This window comes from Aspergillus nomiae (assembly GCF_001204775.2).
Source record: "Aspergillus nomiae NRRL 13137 chromosome Unknown contig00064, whole genome shotgun sequence".
In the NCBI taxonomy this organism is placed as follows: domain Eukaryota; kingdom Fungi; phylum Ascomycota; class Eurotiomycetes; order Eurotiales; family Aspergillaceae; genus Aspergillus; species Aspergillus nomiae.
The window spans coordinates 74,372-98,702 of record NW_015378119.1 but is presented as its reverse complement, the minus strand read 5'-3'; the positions used below and the strand labels follow the sequence as shown (position 1 = coordinate 98,702).

Sequence of the window (24,331 nt, the reverse complement as noted above, 5' to 3'; positions counted from 1 at the left end):
CATATACAACAGTACTCGGTGATATCGAGAAAGATGGGGAGTTTAGCGTATGAGGGAATAGAGCCTAGGGTTGAAGGAGTCGTGGTGAAGTATACAATCTATTCCCTCAACGAATGAATGGCAAGTCATACGGTAAATTACGAAATACTTTGTGTCGGAGTCAAAATTTCTTAGAAAACTAGCCAGTGAACGTTCCCTATAGGGTAACTATGATGTTTGAATAACTGACGTCTGCATTACTTGGAGGCTGCTCTGCCTCTACATCCATACACATTCAATACCAATTCTCCAAGAGACCTAGCCGGCGACAGGGTGTGCGAAAGAATGTAAAAAAAAACCCTTGACACGGTAAGACTTGCCTTAACTTCCCGAGTACGACAAGAGGAGCCGAAGATACTAGGGGACAAGAACGGTAGGCCTGTACTTATTGTCTCGATTCCAGCGAGAATTTCCTGGTTGCAACGTAATCGAACCATAGTGTCAGAGCTTCGTAAGAGCCTGCTGATCTTGAAAGCATCTCACATGCTATAGTGGCATGGGTAGGCTCGAGAAGGCTATACACGTTGGACTTGGAAGTCTATATCCCAGCTCTTGAAGTTCAGACTGCAATATGAGCCCTAGGCTAGCCAGGTCGTGAGTCCTCTTCGGCGTGTCTGGGTGCTGGGGTATAAGCAGTATGTTCTCGAGAGCATCAATGACTCCTGTCTCGGTCTGAAAACTTTGACTGAAAACTTTGACTGAAAACTTTGACCGGGGATGGTACTGTGGTGGTCCAAAAGTATATGACCTCCTGTGCTTAAAGGTACCAAGCGGCTCAGGTGGTTGGTACCTTTAAGTTCAAGGTCGCATACTTTTTGACCCCCACTGTAATGGGTGTGCCTGATGCGGCCAAACGCTTGCATCAGAGTGAGCCAACCGTAAAGGCATCAACTGAATGGTGCGCCTCGACTACGTCGGAGTTCTCAAAAGTCTTGAACACCAGTCTCTCCTTGTAGTCTCGATCTGACGTCACCGCCACTTGTACCTTCAACGATCCATTCGGGTTCTTCATCGTCGAAGTATCGCTCTTGCTCTTCGTTCCAGTCATCATAATCATCGTTCTCGTCAACAGTAGCATAGTCAAAGTCGTGGTCTTCGCCCCTTATAAATCGCAGTCCCATCTCCCATTGCCAGATCTTTTTGCCTTCTTCCTTGCTCGTCGGTATCTCATCCTTGTCCTCCGCGAGGATTTCCCCGTTTGGGCCACGGCTATAGCTAAACATTGCATTGGGATCCGGATGCGACAGGGCTTCCATCTTGGCCTCGGAACGATAAAGATCTGCTTGAAGTATGCCTGAGAATCCTTTGGCTCGCCCTTCAGCCTCTCGTTCCGCCGGTGTCTGGAATCGACGGATCAAGCGATCGTACAGCAACGGGTCTACAACGCTAGAGTGTTAGCTTTGGTCATCTTTTCCCGACTGCGATAGCAAATGCGATCAGCCGTGGAAAAGAAAGGAAAGAGCGAGCGGACCGGCTAGCTCGAGATCAGCAGAGAAATACTCCGGATGGGTATCCAGGTAGCGTTTCCGACGATTCTTGACCAGCGTCGCGGGGGACAGTGGCATTACGCCGGACGTGGGGTTTGTGTCATTCTCTGCTTGAACTCCAGTACCCATTGGGAAAAAAGGCATCTTTAACGGTCGACTGGGGGAGGGGCAGTATGATTGATTGTACCAAATTCGCAGTGGATGAAGTTGGAGAGGTGGACGGAAATGACAAGCGGTGGCGGTTTCATGCAGAGCTCCATTCAGCCTAAACTGTTTTGGGCCGGAGGACTGCGGCAAATTTCGTTCAAGAATCAAATAAATGATATAAATCTCCGCCGTGGCCTTTCAATCAACGAATAACAGTTCGCCTTGGCCGGACTATGGACTTTGGGCTTTCTACCTGAAGAAGTATAGGTGAGAACCACCTCCTGTTTGTTTCACATCGCGCGTTGGGAGTTGGCTCGTTCACAACCGCCATCCCCTACGCGCTCCTCTTCCCCTACCCACTGACTCGACATGCATTGAACCTACCAGTTAACCAACGCTTTCAGTGAAGCCTCCCCAGACCAACTCCCCAGCGTTTCTGCGCATATTTTAGGCCAGAAGCAGTAGTCTGTGGAGGTCCGACGCCATGCCGTCTTTCGAAGAAATTATTCAGCAGGTCAACTCGAGAAGACTGTGGCGAGGCGCGGCATTGCTGGCCCTCGCCGCTTTCTCGTCGCCTGTGTTTGTGCTGACACTGGCTCCGGTGTACGGCTCTGCTCCGTCGCATATCTTCCACGGCTATGGAGTTGCCATTACTGCGGCGCTGGGGTGGTTTCTCAAGGATGTTATTCAGCAGTTAACGAACCGCCGGGCTGTGTATCTACTCCCTGTCGTCGCATTCTGGTACCCCACCATCCAGTACTTTTTGTTCCAGCAGAGCTCTTCATTTGGGAACCCTACCGGCGCGTGATCACTGAGGTGGTTGCCTTCTATCCTTTTGTTTTGCTCTCCGTTGCCTGTGCCGCCAAGTTGGTGCAAGCTGGCCTTAACCTTGAACGCTATGGTGATCTTGCTAAAGAGCATATCCCCCTTATTGGCTCGTATGTCATTTATTCTTTCTCGGAGAAGCTTGCGAAATCATTCATTGCGAGGTTTATCGGTTCATTCTGGCTTTTCTCAAGCACGGGCCTTCAGCTATTGGTGGCAATCTTGTGTTCTGCCGTCATTCCATCTAAGTGGCTCCTCTTGGCCATTCCCTCTATCCTCTTCACACTCACCTCCAATGTGCACCTGCCTTTGGGAATGACAACATCGGGGCTCAGGTCCGCGCTTAATGAGGAGGGATTTGCACTCGTGGATCGGCAGGAGTCCTCAACCGGTTATATATCGGTTTTGGATAGCCTTGAGGATGGCTTCCGGGTGATGCGATGTGACCATAGCCTTCTCGGAGGCCAGTGGACCAAGACCTATCGCAACTACAAACCCAAGGTTCAGGACCCAATTTATGCCGTTTTCTCTTTGCTCGAGGCCGTCCGGCTGGCGGAAACAGACCACGGAGCGCACCGAGTAGACGCAGACAGCAAGGCACTTGTCATGTGAGTCAAAACTTAACCTTCCTACGTGGTCAAGCTAACTGTAACTCAGTGGACTTGGAGTCGGCACTACACCTGCTGCACTCATCACTCATGGAATCGAAACCACCATTGTCGAGATTGACCCTGTCGTCCACAAGTTCGCCAGCAAATATTTCCACCTCCCGTCTAACCACATTGCAGCCATCGAAGACGCCACCCTGTTCGTTGAACGCGCTTTGAAATCTCCCAAGCCCACCCAATATGACTACATCGTCCACGATGTGTTTACTGGCGGCGCAGAACCAATCGAGCTCTTCTCCATTGAGTTCCTCGAGGGTCTTAACTCTCTCCTTAAGCAAGACGGTATTATCGCAATGGTACGTTCATACTGAATTACCTCGCCAGCCTCACACTAACCCTGGACAGAACTACGCTGGTGACCTCTCTCTTTACCCGGCCGCTCTCACTGTCCGTACCATCCAAGCAGTGTTCCCGTCTTGCCGGTTCTTCCGTGAAGATTCAGGCGAAGAGGGCAATGCAGATTTCACGAACATGGTCGTTTTCTGTAAGAAGGATTCTGCTACTCCTCTGCGTTTCAGGGATGCTGTCCCTGCCGACTTCCTAGACAGCAAGTTCCGTGAAACATACCTCGTGCCCAAGCATGAGATTGATCCGGCTATCTTCACCACCGTTACCGGTGGACAACCTGTCCTGAGGGCCAAGGACACCGGTAGGCTATATAGGTGGCAGGACCAGGGTGCTCTGGAGCACTGGGGTATCATGAGGAAAGTTCTGCCAGATGCTGTGTGGGAGAATTGGTAGGATTTATTCATTATATCATATATAGCTTTACTGTATAGTGTCAACTGCCCGGCGTGGGCTCGTTCTGCCTTCTCATGGCTTTTTGAATAGGATAATTGAAATGCTATTTGTTTTGTTTCACGGCTAGATTATCGAGACTCAAATCGCACAACATGGGTAGATGTATGCACGCCGATTCAAGTGCCCACTCCTTGGTAGTTGAGCAGGCAGGGGCCGAGTTCTAACCAGGAATAACGAACGAGAAAAAAAACAATATCATCGGGAAGTATAAATAAAATGCAAAAAGATATGGAGATGCGGGGAATTGAACCCCGGACCTTTCACATGCTAAGCGAACATTATACCACTAAACCACATCCCCAATTGGTTGGAATACAGGACCATTATAATGCTTTACTAGTGTAAGATGAGCACTGACCACGCTATGCCTTATGTAGCTTAGAGCCGCCGCTTTATCCTAAGTATATCATTCAGTATGAGTAGGATTACGAATAGATGTATTACGGTACATGCCAAATAACTCCGGGAATCCTCGAAGAGAAAAACCATCTGGCGCACTAGAAGTGTCTCAACCAGTTTGGCCAGGTTTAAGATAAGAAGAACCGACATCCACGGCTTTCGTTGGCAGATCTGATCCACTATCTTGGCTTCCAGATACGTGGGATCGCCGGTTCCTTGGGTTAGTTTGTTTGATTCCATGGTGCTGTATGATAAATTCCTCGTCTGTGGATTCTAGAAGTAGCATGTGCGTTGGGCCTTTCTACATTCGGGTATTGATAGCGGACATATTCATCCGTGCTATATGCTGTATTGGAAGGAGACCAATCATGCAGTAAGGTGGAAGTAACGCTTTGCAGTGCATCCGTTCTGGTCGATACAGGCTGTGATATGTTTATTTTGTATGCATTCAGTCGTCAGTCTCCCTTGCTCTCCGTAGCTCTGTTGACTCGACCTCTTGTGTTGGGGTCGGGTTAGGGTTGAGGATGGAGGCTATCTGTGGGTTGGCAATCGCGGCCCTCTTTGCTGAATACATCTTGGGATCGTTTACAGTTTGAGTATGGGTGGTATATGGTGGCCCTTTGGCGCTAGGGCGCTAGGACGATGTATATATTCAGTTGTGTGGTTCAGGTGGCGATGTAGTTGTTGAGGATTTTGGCTATATATATCCAGAGACAAATGTAGATGCTATGTAGATACATATACTGAATTGATGCGCAACCAACAACCACACAAGGGACAGTTAGCAGTAGGTTCATGCCGTACTATTGACTAAGGATGAGTTATATACTGATATATCTCATATATGCAACAAGAGAAACGACTATCAGCCACAAAGATATGACCGGCTTCAAGGCCAATGACTATGGATTCTGAGCATGAAAATAAGTATTTGCCTATGTAGCCTTTGTAAGAACCATCCTACATCGAATTGGGGATGTGGTTTAGTGGTATAATGTTCGCTTAGCATGTGAAAGGTCCGGGGTTCAATTCCCCGCATCTCCATCTTTTTTGCCCTTCATACTTTCGTTCCTTTTTTATACAGTTTAGACATCTATGATGTCCCCCGAAGTTCCAGCACTGTTCAGTGTGGCCCTGGGTCCAGCTGCCTAAATCGTAGAAGGTCCGTCCGGACTACAAACTTCCAATGACAGGGCCCATACCGCCCATCTACAACTATACTCGATTCACTACCTAGAACAACTAATATACCAAGGACCAGACAATTGGTGCTTTTGGTATATCTTTAGTACTGGAGACAGTTGTTTGCAGAGAAGATATGTTTGGATCCAAAATATGAATACCGACATGGGCTTGCGCCTGCGTATACATCGAGATGTGATATCTGCTTGCCTTGGATGCCGCGTTAAGTGATCTATAGGGAGGAGGTTGGGTAGTAGGCTTAGGGTGCATTTGCAGGTCCAAGCAGGGCAGTGTGGTAGCCTAGTTGCTAGATTTGGGAAGTGTCACTATTAAATGTACATGATATTTGAATGATATGCGTATGTATATAGGTATCAAAGGGTATAATATACACAAGTCGCCCAAAGCAAGAGACTTCCGATAAAAAATAAGACGTAGAAGGTAGCAGATCACTCAACTGAATGGAGGCGGATCTCCTCATCTGGAATGTCATCCGATGGGACGTTTTTGTAAGGCTGTGTTCTCCGACGGCGGATTAAGAGATAGATACTGGCCGCGATACCACTTACTATACCGCAAAGTACGATGAGGACGAAAATACCACTGACGTTTCGAACGAGATCGTACGTTTCTTGCGCCAGCTGGGCAATCTGCTTCACATCTGCATCATCCGCGTGCGGGAATTGTAAGTTGTTGTTTTTGTTTATGTTATCGGCCTCTTCGTCACCAATGGTTTGCCCATTAGCGTTCGATTTGGGGGCCTTGGGGTCATCTGGTTTAAGGGTCTTGAGATCGCCTTTGAACCCAGCCGCGGCCCAGTTATCGGGGATCTTGCTCCTCTGAACCCGAGAAGCACCCAGAACTCGGCCTTCGCGATCAACCGCTTCCGCGGTCACCCAGTCCAGGTATCCGCGGGCGATGAACATCGTCTCAAAATCGGTCTTGGTGGCGTTTCCGACAAGGATAGGGTGACCATTCTTCGCAGCCCGCGCGTAGAAGTTCCACCCAGCAATATCGGTGGCGCCATTCCAACTGACATAGAAAGTCGTCGAGAGATCTGTCTGATCCGTGCCCCACACAGAGGCAACCAGGTCAGGAGGTGCACTGGGGCGGCCTGTGAACTCAAACTTGTATGCCCGATAGGTCGAGTAGCGCGAGGAAGCAAAGTTTGCGGTCAGCAAAGTGTCGCCTTCGGGTGAGAACTCGGAAATATAGCCCCTCTCACTCCATCCAACAAACACGTTATTGTTTGGGAGCAGCTGAGTATTGCCACGGAGTCGGGTGAGGCCGCCATCGGGGCGGTTATAGCGTCGGATAACTTTAGCAGTTTTCGGGGATGTGCTGGTATCTAGCTCGATGAAAAGAGCCGATGAGACATCCTCGTCGTTGCTTAATTCATCAGAGGCATTATTCAGGAGTGAAATCACATGGTGCGTCCCATTAGACTCAATGAATTTTGCATCGTGCTGCTTGGAGAATGTGAAGTCTTGTTCAAAGTCAGTGTACTGCCCGCCCAGCCGCCACATAATATTCCCATCCTTGCCGGAAACCATGTAAATCGTATTGGTAAACCGATAGGAGATAATATAGTCGCCATCGTCGTTCTTGTCGATTGAGTTCAGGTGGACATAGTCCCATCCTGGTGGCCCCACGGGAGGGGTCTCCTGGTTGACAGTGACCGATTCACTCAGGGCAACTTTGTCGACGCCATCCCAAACATAATTGATCTTTTCCGAGCTCAAATCTATTTGGACAAATCCGCCTGACAAGACATACGTATGTTCACCAGGACGGTCTTGCGTGTCCAGGGCGATTTCATGTTCTCGATACGTGATGGCCATGGCCGTTTTGCCATCGTCGAGGATATTGAACTCGTGTATATCAAAGGCACCGTACTCCTCTGGCATAGGAACTTTCTTTTGGATGTCATAGGCATTGTCTAGTACGACGCCATATCCATTATCCGAGTGATCGTAGGCGATTTGCCAGACCAACGAGAGGTGTGGTTTGTCACCAATGCTATTGACTACCTTGAAATCGAAGACGTTGCGGTTATCAAACATGGGCGAGCCAGCCCAGATGAGCATCTATTGCGCATGGGAATCGGTTAGTCGTGGTTTCTGGGAGGATTGCGGGGTGTGGGACGAAGGGACTTCGCAAGTGAGACATACCCCATCGGCATCATAGATATAGGGTCCGATCTGGTATGGCTTGTATTTTTGTGACGGTGGTTCTGGGGCGATGTTTCCATACGGCGCAACGAACCAGTAGCCCGGGCTGACGCGATCGCGATCTTTGTAATACACTTCATATTTTAACGCCCTGACACCCGGGAGCTAGACGGGGGTTCCCTTTGTTTTAGCACTGTTGCTGGCATTGTAGATAATTTAAGCATACCGTCACAAAGGACATTAAGTCGTCATCGGCGCTAGATTGTGCAAATGTCGTAAGCACCAATTGGAGCAGTGCAACAATGAGGAAAATCATTCTTTCATGGGTAGGGAACTAGACAGATTATAGAGAGGGAGATCTGGCCTGTAGGAAAAGACAAAAAAGAAAGCAGCATGAAGTAGGAAAGAATGGATTACAACCCGGTAAAATCAAAAAAAAGAGCGTGAAGGTGAAAAAATCAAGATTAGCTGCTTCATGAATTGTTGGTGACAAGCAGGGAGTCCAGCACCCCAGGCTCTCTCTATGTACAGGGGAGGGTGGGAAATAAGTTGGTCAAGTGGGCAAGGATTACGTTCAACTGGGGAGGACTTAGTATCAATCTAGTGGACGTTTGCCCCCATGAACGGTGCAATAAAACGGCACGGGACCCCGCCTGGCACTCCGTTTCAAATCCCTGTTGGTCATAGTCCATCGCGTCGTGAGGAAGCGCCGCAGCCCTGCGAGCTGTGAGTTGTTAAGCTGGAACGCTTGGTGGGTCGGTGGCTTCTCGGCATTGGCCTGGTATACGTAAAGATTGTCCATCCACCCGGATATCGGAGTAAAATCCACCGTGTTGTGTTTCAAGTCCCGCGGTCTTATTCTTCCCCTGTGGTCTTGGGACTCTTGGAGACGTGTACCTGCAGATCGAACAAGTTGCTGCGTTAGAAAGTTTGGTCTGTCGGCGTTTTACTGGAGGAACTATAAGTAAAACCTATGTTCTCCGAGGGTTGAAACCGCTAGGAACTCCACGGCGATCATTGTTTCTCATGTACTTTGTGGAGTTGTTCTAAACCACGCAAAGACTGCTTTGATTTCATCTTCAGGCTCTTATAAGATAAACACGACAATACAAGGGCTATGCCCCTGACACCTTGTAGTATCTTGAGTATGAGCGGTATGTTGCTACTTGATATTGGAACCAAACCACGTGGTTGCAGGTTCACTTCGACCGTTAAGCCGGACCCATTTTTTACAGTACTGTACAACCTGACACATGATGCCTTATCAGGCAGCATACAATCATGTGACTGCTAACTGCACTATTTCCTATGATTACCAACATTCAAGTTGAGTAAATTGTATACATATTACATTACCGCTTCATTTGTTAAATATCTTGTGGCTCTTCCGTAAAATAAGTACCTATTAAGTACTTCTTAATACAAGAAATTGGAATACAGCCCTACCAGATTGAGTTTATATAGTCAGATGACCCGTTCTGCTTTTTGGATTAGCTCAACCCCTGAAATGTCAGACCTGAGTTTTTGAAGTTGGTCGTGACTCATTTAACATTTAGAGCAGCTATCTTTCAATCAATTGGGGATGTGGTTTAGTGGTATAATGTTCGCTTAGCATGTGAAAGGTCCGGGGTTCAATTCCCCGCATCTCCATCTTTTTTGCCTATGTCTCTTTACCTGTCAGTGACAAGATACCTATAGACTTTTATAGTGATTGGATCTGACTTTGTTTTTTTTTTTTTTAGCCTTCGCCTTAATTTCAAGTACATACAATGTGGAGAGCGACTATCGTACATAGGGAGGCTAAATGCTTGAAATACAGAGTAGGTCTGTGTCTATTAGGTGCTGGGGCTTTTCCAAGACATAAAAACAATCTCGCAGACTCGATAAACTCAGCATGCTACAATGGCATTGATGCAGGGATCATCCCAGCTGCTACTACAACCATCGATTGTCATTGACGCTGCAGATTTTAAATGTATAATGCCGATACATGATCGTTATATTCTACACCTAACCCGGGCAAAGATTGGAACAGTCCGTTTGGTCAAGAAGATCGAGTAATTCCCATTATGGGCGTGTAGTTGCAGAGGATATATCGTCCAATTGAAATACAGATAGTCCACAGGGGACCAAGAGAAATAGTCTTATGGGGAATCCGCCGCCGTCTCTCCGACTCCTAACCCAGCCTAAAGCCATTCCGGTATCAAAAAACAGTGACAATGAGTGTCGCTAAGCCGATATCCTCGATGTCGGGAGTATGTACGGTGTGCGAGGGTAAATAAAAGTACAATCCAAAAAACACCAGTGGAAAGGCAGGAGATTATGCCGACGGACTCCCGCGAGGCTACCGCCAGGCTTCTTGACCAAGCCTGCAAAGAAGTTTGCCAGTGCTTGATTGTGCGATTTCTCGCCAGAGGGTGCCGAAAGAGTATCCTTTCTCTGGGATCGATTGGCTTCCCTCTCCTATATTAATTAGATGGTCAGCGACACGGCTTCCAACAAGACAAGCGGCCGCTGGAGTCGTCACTCACCTTAAGTTTCCTTAGCATATCATCAGCATCCACTTGAATTCCTCCCATATTGAATTGGACAGGCCCGATGTGCTCATTTACTCGGCCATTATCATCTAGCGGTGACATCTCAAGCTGGGGCACTGGTTTAGCTGTGCGATCCTTCTCATCTTCAAGTTTTAACTGTTCTAGAACCTCCAACTGCTTCCCGAGGAAGCTTTGCATGTCGAATGTGTCGACCTCAACCTTGTTTTTGCTATGTTGACTGCCAGGATGCGTCATGGATGCGTCTAGTTTGGGGTCTTTGATCGTCTGTTCGAAGATAGCCACGGCGCTTGTTCCATCATCCAGGCCGGCTACATCTTCGCCTTGAGACGACTTATCACCATCCACGGGCGAACCAGAGAGCGGTTCTGGCGGATCCTGAATTTCAATCGACCATGCTGTTGAGACTCCTTCCATATCAAATCCTTCCCTGATAATTCGAATCTTTCCCCACGAGTCCCAGTTTGAAGGTACTAGGATCTTATCGCGATCAATCACGTTGTGCTTGAGGGACTGTCTCTTCAGGAGCGAATGTATACCGAGCGACGAATGTAACAAGCCCTGCAGCGAGTTGGCCAGAAAAGGTGTCGTATAGATAAGTGATGCGCCATCTGCTAGTAATCAGAGAGCCGCTCTAGACCATAGGAGGCACGCAAGGCCCACAAAGAAACTCACGTTTAAGAAGAATTGTTCTCATGAACTGGAGGATGAAATCGAATTGCTCCTCGTGCCAGCCATGGTCCTTCTCCAATTTCTCGATCTTATCGGCCTGCAACATTTGATTAATAAATGATCTCCTCAAATGATGCTGTTTCGCATGTATGGTGTTCCGGGCACTACATACTCCCTGACAGACCACACACATAGGAATTCCTAGCCCCTCATCCCATTCGCCGGGCCCCAAAGGTATCGTCACCGGCCCCCCCGAGCTGGTCAATCCTTGTGCCGCTGTTGAACCGGGGTCTATTCCCCTCTTTCGATCTCTCCACTCTGTCATAGTTTCTTCCATTACAATTTTTGTCTCATCATCTAGAGAAATGAGCACGTGTCGCAAAAGACGGACCCATTCCCTTAGCCGCCGGACCCATGTCCAAGGGTCCGACCAGTCTAGTAGGATCACGACCAGCGTCTCCGGGACAGATTGGGCGGTCAAAAGCGGTTTGAGGAGGGGCGCAAAAGATAGGGAGGGTTCGGAAAGGAGATAGGCAGAGACACGCGCCAAAGTATCTTTTAAACTACATATTAGCCCGATTCAAACGCACGAATGCCCTTGAAGATGTGTAGGTATGGCCGTATTTACCTTCTTGGTCAGCATCTAGAACATCTTGGTATGTGTATCCTAAAGCGAACTGATTGGCAACCGGGGGTACCCTTCCCTTCCGCCTGTCGTTTGATAAGCTGGGATCTGATGTGTCCGCCGACAATGTGTCTAAAAACTCTCTTTGACTCTCGGGAGTACCTCCTGGAAAGCAGAATATATCTGATTAGCGACATACAGGGCCATTTTGTACCAGTCGGGGAAGTCGAGGCTGTATACCTAGGATGAGAAGATTCTTTTCCGGCAAGCGCTTTCCGTTGGCGACGCTATCTAACATAGAAGACCAGATATTCTTCTTCGGGCCATCCTTGCTCGAGGGCCGACTGTTGTTTCCCGACCCGAGCTTGGGCCCGGGATTATGACTTGAGGTGAACATTGTCTGTCCAGTTTCGACTGTATTTAGCGGGCGCGGACCATCCCAAGCGGTCGCCAGACAGTCCTGTCAATATTACGACGAATTTAACGCGTGGACCGCGAACTGTCGAGGTCGGTGAAATAATGGAACAGCGGTCGGAACAGTGTCAGGGGATATGGATCTGGAGTCGGTATACTCTATGAGCTGTTCAGACAGGATCGTAGACAAGATCTTTTCCCGTTAAGGGAGGTCTTCAATATCTCCAGTAGCCGTCTATGAGGATGTTGAAATTTCCAAGGGTGTCGCGAGGAAGAGTTGTTCCGTAGAGGGGGAAATTACAAGTTATTTCGTTGTAAACAATAGTTGCAAGTCTCGCCGTTCTTGCGGGTGGGACCTCCCGCGGAGGCCGCCCGTGATTGATCTCTTTGCAGCTTAGTCCCGTTCTCCGAGCCGTAGTAGCTATCTATCTTTTGCGCCAAAAAGATCTACCCCAGCACGTTCAGCTGGATACAGATCAACTATCCTTCCGAAAGCGTGTTATACGGTTATCTCACTTATTCACTCGGAAGTCGTATTGTAATAATGAACGCTATCCGTCAGATCCAGGCACTCAATAAGCGCGAACTTGAAAATGCAATGTGCGTGGTACTTTTGCTTGAATGGAATCCGTTCCCCCCCAAAGGATTTCCAGCTAACACTCGTTGACTGATGCAGCCCACCTGAAGCGTCCTGGCACGCCGATTACCGAGACACAGCATACATCTACATTGGTGGTCTGCCGTTCGACCTCTCCGAGGGTGACATCGTGACAATCTTCTCGCAGTATGGCGAACCAGTCCACGTGAACCTTGTGCGCGATAAAGAAACTGGGAAGAGCCGAGGATTTGCATTTCTAAAATATGAAGACCAGCGCAGTACAGACCTTGCCGTTGATAACTTAGGTGGATCTACAGTTCTGGGAAGAGTGTTGCGTGTGGACCACGTGAGATATAAGAGAAGAGATGATGAAGAGGAGGGGGATAATGTCGCAAAACTGATGGGCGACGCAGTCGCTAAGAGTGCAGGTGATGGAGATACAGATGATGAGAGGCGCAGGCGGAGAAAGAGAAGAACTGGCGAAGATGAGCAGGGAAGACGACCTCTACTGAAGGAAGAGAAGGAGCTTGAGGAATTAATGATAAACCACGATGAAGAGGACCCGATGAAGGAGTATCTCATACAGGAGAAGAAGGAGGAAGTCGCGCGAGCGTTAGAGAAGCTTAGCCGAGAAAAACCATCCCGCAGACGAGAATCTAGTAGGGAGAGGTCGAGTCGCCATCATCGTCACCGCCACCATCGTCGCCGATATGATGAGGACCGCTCTCGTTCTCGAGAAAGGAGTACTCGGCATCGACGGTCACGCTCAAGAGAAGAGCGATCCTATAGGAACAGATCGCCACCAAGGAAGGAGAGAACCTACAGAGATAGGACACCGGTAGGATCACGATCGCCTCAACCACAGCGGAATCGAGATAGGGAGGACCGACACAGATAAATCTCTAATATGTGGTAATGATTTATATGAAAGGGTAACAGACTTGGTCATAGTCACTACATGGTCACTGGGGCGCACTTGATGAGCCCGCCAGCTCGCCAGATGCTCATCATCTTAACGATGAAAGAATGCACGGATCAGCCGAAGCGTGGGATAAAAACCACCAATTGAAGTAGACACTCTGACGTTCAATATCTGCCATATGCAGAAAAAGAGCCTGTCAGGTCTCATGCTGCGACGTCGACATCAAGCATTTGCCAGACAAATGGTTGTTTGCTTGTAGCAGGAATGAGTACCATTGCCCCATAAAGATGCGTATAATTAGTACTCTTAATGCTAGACCTCTTTCCCGCAGAATGTTGCGGAGAACCCTACCTCAGCCGCCTCCTAAGTATCTTTTCCAGCCTTCCCTCATACAGTAGCGCTTTCCATCGCCGCCTTCACGAAGGACGAACTTCTCCCAGCGTCCATCCCTGCCTGATCCTAGAACGAGAATTGTTTGGTCGTCGGGCCATCCTACCACACCTTTAAGAGGTCTTCCAAATGAGGTCCCAAGTGGTACATAATGAGAACCTGGTGCCGATTCGTCACCAATCTCGAAAGGAGCACTTGCAAAAGAGTAAACATCAGAGAAAACCCTGGGAAGCAGGGGGATTTTCCCTAGGATGCCCCATTTCTGGTTCGTTCCTTCTTCCGATGGTTGGGATGCTAGTGGATTACGATGCGAATGGTTTAGTGGGTGAGGAAGATCAAAGACATGTAATGTGGACTTGTCCGATGTTACGGCCAATAAATTGTTCGAAGGCGAAATGGCGAGAGAGAATATCACTGCTTGATCGACCCCCCGCCGTAGTTCAGCTATTTTTGAGCAATTGCTGGTGGAGAATACCCGTACCAGAGTCCCCTACTGTAGTCAGTAATAGATCCAGTTTAGAGTAGAGGGGTTCGTGGATGATACCATTTCACTCGCTGTTGCCAGCACCTCTCCATCCGGGCTCAGCGCCATAGCACGTAATGGTGAGCTGTGCGCAGGTATGATGCTGACATTCCCTGTTTCAAGCTCAACTAATTGAACTTGCCCGGGAGATCGCCCGGGGAAAGCAAGCAGCTTCTGCCCCAAGCAGGCTAGGCCCATCGGATTATCTGTTGTTTCAAAGACAGACAGCTTTTGCGGGGGGGTTGAGAATGCGAAGATGTGGATGCTGTTCAGTAAAGCGACGACAATTCGTGACTTTGACAAACGGACTCCTAGTACAGAGGTGCGGAATTCTAGAGTAATGACCGCTTTCTGTTTCGCATCATCCCAGATAGCCAGCTATGGATATACGCCATGAGTACACCAAAACTGAATGTCGACGTGCTAGATTCGTGGTAGTGTACCTACCTTGTTTTGGGGAAACTTAGGCTGCCTTCCCCCACCGACGATGGCTAAGTAGTTTGTCTGTCCTAGCATTACCGCGACGCCGATGCCTGCATTAAAATCTACAGGGTGTATGAAGTTAGTGGCGTGGAAGGGACTACACGGACCGGACTCGGTATAGAGACCAACGGAGCTTGCATACCTCTTGATACTTTCAGCTCACAAGGGTCGGCATTAAAGACTACAACAGGTTATTCTCTTCTCAGCCTGGTTATTCCCACAAAGTAATCCTGACACGTAGTTAGAAGACCTACCACAAAATCCCGAATCCAGGCCAACAGCAAAACAGCTGTTGTCATTATTAAAGGTCGCGGAAAGGGAGAAGGGCCCCACGGATTCATCAATAACTTGACGGGTATTCATAATGCTATGTTGAACGAAGGGTTATCGAACCGGGAGACTGAATCCGATGTTACCACGGAAAGTATCCAAGTAGATGTTGAGTGCATTCAGGTTGCTTTATCGCCTCTAAATAGCAGCGGTCACCAACTGAATTATTAACTAGGAACGTTGATGCTTTAACTAGTAGTTGAGGAAGGCATTCGCTGGCTTCGGCAAGATGAGTTGGTCCCCGGATTAGGTATGGGGGAAGAGTTAGGTTAGGTCGTCGATGGCCAGGTCTAGGTTCACGTTACTAAAAGAGTGACTTGTTCCCACCACCACGAGTTCAAATCCCGCCCTGATCGTTTTCTTTTCCTCGCTCCGATTCTTTGCTTCAATCTTCCTGCGTCTCAGACCGAACCCTCCACAGACCATGACCGTGCCTCACTGCATGAATGGGACGTTGCCTCTTCTGGCTAAGATTGATTTTTAGGTTACATCCTAACTTATCATGGTAATGCCTGGGCTACTGTTCTCTGCCTATATTTGAACGTCATCTCCGAAGATGTCTGTACGTACATCAGCACTTTCCTTGAGGACTGTATGTTCAACTACAGCGTGGGAAGGACTAGGTGGTTCCTACTTGGTTAGCAGTCGTGCTATGGACGCGGTACATAGCTAGGGCTCTTGACCGATATGGCTATTTCTTGGATTACCACAGGCACGCCTGCTAGCCACTCAGGCTGATGAACATCAGTTCTCATGCTCCTAGTAGAGCCATGCAGTGCCAACCTCAATCACTCGCACCCTCCACGAGAGATCGAATAAGCTAAAAATTACTGTTGCCCTAATGGAAAAAGACCTGAGATACTCTGTAAATATCAACGAAAATACAAGAATGACGGTAGTAGCTAGCGCCACCGAGATCATTCTCTAGTATCACCTAGAGTATGAAAAGGATGCTTATTTGTTTTTACAGATCAATGGATCGTGTTTGAAATCCATATACAAGCATCCGGCCTAAGGTGGTTAACGGCCATTGTACTGTGTATTGTACGATGCGTTTTCAGTACCATTTGGGCCCGCAGCGACCCACGGCGTCTTCCATTGGATGTCCCGAACCCCTGAAAGGGCCATGGACTGGGGAAGAAATGGTCGGGTCAAGCAAATAAGGTATGATTTCAACCAGGCACAGGGGCGATTTTGAAAAGGGAAAAAAAAGAAACAAGATACTTGAGCATGAGATGGGTCCTGACCCCATGCGAAGTTTAGCAAGCTACTAGGTATCCCCATCCATCACAATTGCAATTCTCAATCGAGAGCAATAATTGATGATCCTCATGTCCATATCGGACAGGTAAATTATTGGGTGAACTTGGAGTAGTCAGTACCAGACTTATCTGTCAATGGTACCTGACAATACAGTACCAGTCCTCTTCTTGAGTGAGGTCCAACCTGGAGAAGCAAACGGTAGATGTGATTGGCCTAGAGGATCTTACAAAAGGAAAGGGGGGAAACGCTCGCATCAGCGGTTTACGTATCTGTGATACCGTGTATGCAAGAATACACGGTACCATACAGAGAGCAGCCTGAGTGCCTTACTGTACCGGGAGCTAAACTAAACAAACTAAGGGAGACCAACTTTCCCCCTAATGGGCGAAGTAAGGTAACGTCTCTCTTCCTCACACTCCAACTTGTCTGCTGCTCATTCGACCTCAGGAGAGCAGCAATTTATCCCATCTCCCATTCACCTTCTTCTCCCGGTCCTTTCCTTAGCCAAAACCACTTTTTGTGCTTAGCCGCTCGCTTTCTCTTCCTTCAACTTTCTCCTCCTCTTCTTTCTTGTTTCCCCCCCTTTTCTCCCCACGTTCTCTCCTTATTTAGCCCACCATGTCGTCGGCTTTCAACGCGGTATGTTACTTGCTTCCCCTTTCCACACTCGCTGCTTAAACAGGTCAACCTTCTACCCCCTCTTGACCTCCACCCAACGTACAATTATCCCTGAATCGGTTCCTCGCTCTTGACACCCCTACCCAATCTACTTCCCATGAGTTACTGATCATGAGTTCAATGCCCTATAAACAGATCAAGCTCCGTCGCAAGAAGAATGTCAAGAAGGGTATCCAGTTCTGTTTGATGGTCTGCGGTGCCAGCGGAACTGGTGCGTATTAGGAATGCCCCATACTCTGCTCTCCTGTGTGGGAATTGACCAATCGCTATCCTGACAGGCCGTACTACCTTCGTCAACACCCTCTGTGGCAAGCAAGTTTTGGAGGGCAAGGATGCCGACGATGCTGCCAATGCTCATGTTGAGGAGGGTGTCCGCATCAAGCCGGTCACAGTCGGTAAGTCGATGTTCGAATCGGCATTGAAAAGGACATGCTAATTGGGCGGCCCGAAGAGCTTGAATTGGATGATGAAGGCACCCGAATCTCTCTCACTATCGTCGACACCCCCGGCTTCGGTGACCAGATTGATAATGAAGCAAGGCATGTGAACGCCGCTAGTGCTAGGTTCGCCGCTCGCAAAACTGACCGTTTTACAGCTTTGGTGAGATTGTTGGATACCTTGAGCGCCAGTACGATGATATCCTTGCCGAAGAATCACGAATCAAGCGAAACCCCCGCTTCAGGGACAACCGTGTCCACGTCCTTTTGTACTTCATCACACCGACTGGCCATGGCCTCCGTGAGCTGGATATCGAATTGATGAAGCGTCTTTCGCCTCGTGTCAACGTCATCCCCGTCATCGGAAAGGCCGACTCCCTCACTCCTGCCGAATTGGCCGAGTCCAAGAAGCTGATCATGGAGGATATCGAGCACTACCGCATCCCTGTCTATAACTTCCCTTACGATATCGAGGAGGATGATGAGGACACTGTGGAGGAGAACGCCGAACTACGTGGACTTATGCCATTTGCCATCGTTGGCTCTGACGACTTCGTGGAAATCGATGGCCGGAAAGTACGGGCCAGGCAATATCCTTGGGGTGTTGTTGAGGTTGAAAACCCTCGCCACTCTGATTTCTTGGCCATCCGAAGTGCTCTTCTTCACAGCCACCTTGCGGATCTGAAGGAGATCACCCATGATTTCCTTTACGAAAACTACCGTACCGAGAAGCTCAGCAAGAGCGTTGACGGTGTCTCTTCGTACGTTATCCATCGCTATCCTTGTGCTTATGTTGCAGGATACTGACCCCTCTAGCAGTGCCCAAGATTCATCAATGAACCCAGAAGACCTAGCATCCCAGTCCGTTCGCCTGAAGGAAGAACAACTCCGTCGTGAGGAGGAGAAACTCCGCGAGATCGAACTCCGGGTGCAGCGTGAAATTGCTGAAAAGCGCCAGGAATTGTTGGCTCGTGAAAGCCAGCTGAGGGAGATCGAGGCTCGTATGGCGCGCGAGTCTAGCAGCCAGGACGTCGCCAATGGTGATGCTTAATTCAAACTTGTCAAAGACTAGTCTTACGTTGCGCGTTTGGCACCGACCGTGTCGACGTAATGGAATTTATGGCGCGGCGGTTGTACTCAATGGGGTTAATATTGATTTTCTTATTCACGTTAATAGCTTCGTTTGAGAGGGAGGGAAGGGAAAATGCAACGCTCCGTTAATTGCGATGGCTGGCGCCATTCTTCCCTTTCCTACAAAGAGGGATTCGGACAAGAGGCGATGAAAACTTTGCTGCAGCTCCCCACCTACTTTTCCGGCTCTCATTGATTTCTTCTATGCCCTCTTCAATTCGGACGGGGCCTTGTCTCGTTTCGCAGCCCGTGTTTGTGATGCTCGGGGTCAAAGATAGCATCTTTTAATCGTTGACAGTTGTCACTGGAACACCTGCATAACTTCCTTTCCTTTTGCCATCTTATATATTTCTTTTTCTTTTTTTTTATCTCTTACCCCCCCTTGTTTCTTTTTGAACTCTTATCATCAATGACACCTGTCCCAATCTCAGCAGCGCAGCAAGATTCCCTCTTTTGTCATTTTATCATTTGTGTTGTGGCTTACGTCTTGTCTCTTATTATTCTATGTCTCCTAGTTGAATAGTAGTGCATGAGGAAGAAAAGTACCTTACAGCTCGTATGGCTGGCGTAAGTCGCATACATTGATGCAAGGTAAGAATGCCAAGGGTCGATGATGGTCTGGACCATACACCAGCTATGTAACAAAGAGACTTGATAGATTTCAATGTTTTTGATCATTGCCCCCTCCAGTTCGAGTAGCCACAGAGCTGATTACATTTCTATGGCCGCCAAGCTCTTCCTGGAGAAAGGGAGAGAAGAAGAAAAGATGGTAAAGAAGGGGAACAAAGGCAAAGAAAGAGAGAGCCAAGAAAAGGTTCGATGTTAACTAGGTCAGCACCAGCTTTCCTCTCCATTGTAGTTTTGCTATGGGTAACTTGAAAGGTATGAAGACAACATACACCAGGTTGACATGACCTGGGGAAAGAAACTATACGTGGAATGCAAACAACACGGGCGAAAAAGAAACGATGAAAGAAAACACAATGGACGTACAACTAACATTAACAATAGACATGTGGTATTTGCGCTTCATTGTACACAGTGGAAAATAGGCAAATGATGATAGATATAAAGGCTGACTTGATACAGATCAAATCAATAACATAGAGGTATTAGAAAGGGAAAAAGGAGAAGATGCGAGAAAAAGCTCATACAGAAGAGCGAAATGCCTAACGAAGCGACATCGAATGCCTTTCAGAATGGCAAAAGACCGGTCTAAGAGCGATCAAAATAAACTTGAAAGAACAAATGCTATCTCTCATTTCGTCCATCTCTGTTCAACTAATGCTGCGGCTTGTTCCAGAAATCCAAACTGGCTACTACGTCTTCGCCTGCTTCGTCTTCGTAGGCGTACAGTATCTAGAGATATATTAGTATAACTACATCGGTAGGAGTTACTCTTGTTCGACGTACCTCTCTTGTAGAGGAATGCAGCATGCGAATGTTCTTCCCAGTCATAATGTGGATCAGCTCGCTCGTGTCAACGTGTCTGATTTCGATGAAATTCGGTTCAAAGGCGAGGATATAGGGAAGTGAGAGTGCGAAGGCATTAGGGTTGCCCTCCCATGAAATCTTCCAGTCCGGACGAGCACGCCAGCCATTGCGATTGACAAAGAATGAGAAATCACTATAGTTGAGAAGGAATTCGCCAGACATTCGTTCAATATGAATGGGCTTAACGTTTTCTTTGCGTGCCACAAAGTCTAACGAAGTATCGGCTTGATCAAGCAGAGACTGTGTCTCGGTCGTCTCGAGGCTAACTACCTCAAAACCACGAGCACAGCCAACGCAAAGCGTCGAACGGAGAAAATGAATCGAAGAGGATTCGGCGGGGATATAATATTCCTAGGAGTGTGGTCAGTATGAAATCAGGTATACTGCGCTGATTGCAAGGAGTATACGGACCTTGAAAGGTTTCAGGGTATCTTGACCACTATGGAACATCTTACTGACAGCCGACTTTTTCTTTCCCTTTGCCAGGTTGTCCATGGGCTCGTATACCTTGATTGTACTTGACAGAGCAGAGGTCTTGACAGAGCAGACCAGATGGCGACCAAGTCCAATACCGGCTTTGAAGAAATTTGCATGACCTTGAATCTTCTTGGGCCTTTTCGCTACTGTGTTCTGGCCCTCTCCTATTTCAAGCGCTTCCATCGGATAAGAGGACAAGGTTTTGTTCGCCAAGACTAAGAGTAGTTGATACTCTTCCAGAGTGTCTATTTGAGTTACCTGGCTGACGTCCAAGACTCGCCTTGGCTTCGCAGACTTATCCTTTGGCCAACGATCCGAGAGATAAATGCCACTATCTGTACCGTACACCAATTTTCTACCACCATCGATGGGGACAAGGCAATTTACCCGGTTGACTGCCGTGAAGAAACTCTCACAGAGCACGGTCTTGTTATAGAAGTTGCTGTTCCGCTCCCTCAACTTTCTTTGCTGTTCCTCCACCAGTTCAATGAATTTCCGTCTTTGCAATGGGGATGTGGCATAGAGAGTTTGTTCGTAACCGCCTTTGCCAAGATGTCTGAAGGTGATAGGAAGTCCATCTTTCGTGTTTGGCGGATTCGCGGCTGTTTTATTCGGGAGTAGACTAGATGATGGTCTTTTGGCGATTCCCGCCCTGGGTATAACCTCATCCATCTGCGCAATGACGAGGAGTTCCAGAGGAATTGGTTTCCGATAAACTCGATACTCCTCACGCTTGTTCACCACCTTGATTCTCACCAACAAAACAGCATGGTCAAAAAGATATGCAGTGACCTCGGAGGTGTCAGTCGGTGTCTTTCGGAAAGCCATTTTTGTCAGCATCTGACGGTTCTCCTCCTTAAGTTTCAAGTCGACATAGTCGCCAGGATTGAACTTTAGAGCTCCGTTAAGCTGAACGAGGTTAAAATGGTTCTCAGCTCTTCCGCTCTCGGTGTTGACACGGGACAAGAAATCCTTGATGATCTTGATAGCTTTGGGAATATCTTCTTTGTCAGGATTGTCATCCGCTGTGTTTTTCACAACTTGTTCAAGGAGTAGTGGATATCTTGCGAGACGGGTGGTGGGTTTGGTCAAGTATCCATTCAGTTCTAGCTTTCGTGACTCCTTTAGACGCTCAGTCTCTTCCACAAACCTTGCAAAGGCTGGATTAGACGCCTTCTCTTTCTCGAACTCGTACTTTCCGTAGAGCTGATTCGCACCGTATTTGATAAACGGGTCAAACCGTGGAACATGCTGAAGGAATATATCGCCAACTGTTTTCACTACCTGGCTTTCCTTTTGTCTGGCATTGAGAGCTTCAGCCAAGCCACTGTTAACTTTCAAAACCTCCAAGCAGTTTCCAAATACTGTACGAATGAACCTTTCGCGGCCGTGTTCTGGAATGGGTGAGACATTTGTGTTGCCAGCACCGCGCAAAGGCCTCATCCAAAAATCTCGCAGGTACTCCAAATCCTTGACAAAATCGCGTTCCGTGTACATAATTTCGAAGATGATTTCTTGTCGTTTCTTTTCGCGATCATCGATGCTATCCGAGACCTCCTTTGGAACCATGTTAATCCATAATTTCTGATTGTCATTATCGTCATCGTCTCCATGTAAGCTTCCTTTAGACGCAGACGTCCGCAAACCTGGCTGCGGTTTGAGGTTCAGCCGTGCTTGCTGCTCCAGTCTTCTAGGGCACGCAATTGAGTAGCATAAACTGTCGCGAGTACAGGTCGGGGAGTAACACTCAGTCAGAAGGGTGAAAACTCCGTTGACTTCAGGACTGGGCGCTTCCTCTCCCATACCATCTTTAAATTGGTAGAGCTCACCAGGAGAATCTCGAAGACGATGGTCGTATGTCACATCGTGGAAAAGCTTCTGCGCATCCAGGGCACGCCCTAGAAGAAGAGCTAGGTTTCGATCGTTCGTTTTAATGATGTAGCTAATCAAGTCTACCGCATCTGCGCCAGAAAAGGAGTTTTGATATGAAAGTCCGTTCTTTTGACGCTCGGCAAGTACAATCTTCTCGCGGAAGGCATCGGCAACCCGCGAAAGCAAAGCTGGATAGACCAATGGCACCTTGCTTCTACGGGAGTTGCTCGCCGTAAGAGTTGTCTGACTAGTGGCCTTGGAAGGCGTCTGGCTTTGCATACTCATTGTTCGATCTGTCATTACCGTCGAAGCCATAGACATGGAGCGGGATGTCGTCGAACCATCACTTGGTGGCCGTGGCTTGCCATCAACATTATGGGCGGTGGCTGGGTCCATGTCTGGTCGAGAAAGCGGCGGTTGGCTAGAGCCCGATGGCTGTCTTCGAGCAGGGATCACTCTCCCTGTGCTTGTGGTATGATTGTAGTCCGGGCGATCAGTCGAATATGAAGTTAATGACATAGCGCGCTCGTTTCCATGCCTCTCCGGCACAACTCGTCCTTGTGCGGTCATTGGGGCTGCGGCGTTGTACGGCTGCTGGCGGAAAGCGCTTGCAGATGTATGATTAAAGCTACTAGGTGGTGGTTGATATAGGGGCGGTCCTCCCATTCTTGCCATTGACCTTGATCTGTAAGCATCTGAATTCAGTGCAGGAGGCGGCATTGGCCGGCTGTATCCCTTCGCATCCGGATACTGTGCTCCTGGGCTCGGCCTTGAGTCTAACCGTTGGGGCTGAGGATAAGCGAAGCGTCCAGGGTACGGTCGCGGAGGATTCTGGGAAGATTGAGAAGTCACAGTTGTGGACCCAGGGTACGCTTGATAATATCCATTCGGGGCACCCGCTGGATGTCCATTCGGCACCTGGCGGTTCGGCGGTGGAGGACCTCTCTGCATCTGGGGATGCGGCACGTGTGAGGACATAGTGTGAGCCCTGTCTTGAGAAAATTGAGGAGTTTGCGAAGTCATTGTCTGAGAGCGGCCAGGTGGTGGTGCCCCACCAAAGATCTCAGAAAATGCAGCATCTCGTTGGAATGATGAAGGATGTCCGTAAGGCCGGTAGTTCCGGCCTTGATGGCCCCCAAGATCGGCCATGGTTGATTTCCCCTCTTTACCTCTTTGGCTCTGATTTCGAAATTTATTCGGATAGACTGGAGGAATAATATGACGACTAGCGATTATACCGGAGGGCTGAGAGAATTGGAGCCCTGATGTAACGAAAGGGTATCGGAACCGGTCGTAGAGAACGTGCAGAGCGTCGCGAGATGATCGTTGGGAATCGTGGAGAAAGGAGGAGGGACAAGGGGAGAAGGAAAAAGAAATGTAGGAACGAGAAAGAGATACTCCACAGACGATAATTTATAATCAAATAAAAGACAAGAATAAAATTCAGTAAGAAATCTCCTAAACACAATTTAGCCCCGAGCGTATCATGCCTCAATGGGGAGGCTTCGGTCCTGAGACGACTTCAAAGCCGTGGAGGAAGGCGTTGACAAGACCGCGTGGTGTGTCAACGATGGAAGTGCGCTACTAAGGAGCCTTGAGCGCAACGGCAAGCCAGGGCCCCCTGTAAGTTCATAGCCTTAGCATCCTCCCTCGGGCTGGTTGATCGAGGCGAGATAAATGAGAGTCCGGACTGAGGGTGACAAGAGAAGGGGCCAGACTAGGTAAAAGTTGGGGGAAGAGGGGAGGAG

At 48.4% G+C, this 24,331-nt stretch overlaps 8 protein-coding genes across 8 annotated transcripts; 3 read left to right on the top strand and 5 right to left on the bottom strand.

The window, feature by feature from the left end:
* Nucleotides 1-962: 962 nt before the first annotated feature.
* On the bottom strand, nucleotides 963-1,670 carry ANOM_004564 (uncharacterized protein; the record flags this gene model as incomplete). Its single annotated transcript, XM_015549821.1, has 2 exons — nucleotides 963-1,417; nucleotides 1,511-1,670. 2 exons carry the CDS (start codon nucleotides 1,668-1,670, stop codon nucleotides 963-965), a joined length of 615 nt encoding a protein of 204 aa, XP_015408894.1.
* A 468-nt stretch (nucleotides 1,671-2,138) lies between these two features.
* Nucleotides 2,139-3,907, top strand: ANOM_004563 (spermidine synthase; the record flags this gene model as incomplete). The annotated part of the gene is made up of 3 exons (XM_015549820.1): nucleotides 2,139-3,106; nucleotides 3,156-3,462; nucleotides 3,512-3,907. Coding segments are annotated over 3 exons (1,671 nt in total), but the record flags the coding sequence as incomplete, so codon positions are not given.
* Nucleotides 3,908-5,997: 2,090 nt separating this feature from the next.
* ANOM_004562 (uncharacterized protein) lies at nucleotides 5,998-8,055 on the bottom strand (the record flags this gene model as incomplete). The annotated part of the gene is made up of 3 exons (XM_015549819.1): nucleotides 7,946-8,055; nucleotides 7,720-7,884; nucleotides 5,998-7,635 (listed from the first exon to the last, which is right to left on the bottom strand). The coding sequence occupies exons 1-3, from the start codon at nucleotides 8,033-8,035 to the stop codon at nucleotides 5,998-6,000; spliced, it is 1,893 nt and encodes a 630-aa protein (XP_015408898.1). The 5' UTR covers nucleotides 8,036-8,055.
* A 1,808-nt stretch (nucleotides 8,056-9,863) lies between these two features.
* ANOM_004561 (dynein family protein) lies at nucleotides 9,864-12,031 on the bottom strand (the record flags this gene model as incomplete). The annotated part of the gene is made up of 7 exons (XM_015549818.1): nucleotides 9,864-9,905; nucleotides 10,054-10,182; nucleotides 10,251-10,885; nucleotides 10,950-11,043; nucleotides 11,119-11,501; nucleotides 11,575-11,736; nucleotides 11,812-12,031. Coding segments are annotated over 7 exons (1,659 nt in total), but the record flags the coding sequence as incomplete, so codon positions are not given.
* A 498-nt stretch (nucleotides 12,032-12,529) lies between these two features.
* Nucleotides 12,530-13,481, top strand: ANOM_004560 (uncharacterized protein; the record flags this gene model as incomplete). Its single annotated transcript, XM_015549817.1, has 2 exons — nucleotides 12,530-12,585; nucleotides 12,662-13,481. The coding sequence occupies 2 exons, from the start codon at nucleotides 12,530-12,532 to the stop codon at nucleotides 13,479-13,481; spliced, it is 876 nt and encodes a 291-aa protein (XP_015408896.1).
* A 376-nt stretch (nucleotides 13,482-13,857) lies between these two features.
* ANOM_004559 (phosphatidylinositol-3,5-bisphosphate binding protein HSV2) lies at nucleotides 13,858-15,264 on the bottom strand (the record flags this gene model as incomplete). Its single annotated transcript, XM_015549816.1, has 5 exons — nucleotides 13,858-14,385; nucleotides 14,440-14,796; nucleotides 14,866-14,963; nucleotides 15,044-15,082; nucleotides 15,156-15,264. 5 exons carry the CDS (start codon nucleotides 15,262-15,264, stop codon nucleotides 13,858-13,860), a joined length of 1,131 nt encoding a protein of 376 aa, XP_015408918.1.
* Nucleotides 15,265-17,112: 1,848 nt separating this feature from the next.
* Nucleotides 17,113-18,752, top strand: aspA (putative septin AspA; the record flags this gene model as incomplete). The annotated part of the gene is made up of 6 exons (XM_015549815.1): nucleotides 17,113-17,133; nucleotides 17,308-17,383; nucleotides 17,451-17,567; nucleotides 17,624-17,735; nucleotides 17,768-18,370; nucleotides 18,429-18,752. 6 exons carry the CDS (start codon nucleotides 17,113-17,115, stop codon nucleotides 18,658-18,660), a joined length of 1,161 nt encoding a protein of 386 aa, XP_015408919.1. The 3' UTR covers nucleotides 18,661-18,752.
* A 1,118-nt stretch (nucleotides 18,753-19,870) lies between these two features.
* On the bottom strand, nucleotides 19,871-23,843 carry rom2 (putative Rho guanyl nucleotide exchange factor (Rom2); the record flags this gene model as incomplete). The annotated part of the gene is made up of 3 exons (XM_015549814.1): nucleotides 19,871-20,099; nucleotides 20,154-20,585; nucleotides 20,646-23,843. Coding segments are annotated over 3 exons (3,708 nt in total), but the record flags the coding sequence as incomplete, so codon positions are not given.
* Between the last annotated feature and the right edge of the window lie 488 nt (nucleotides 23,844-24,331).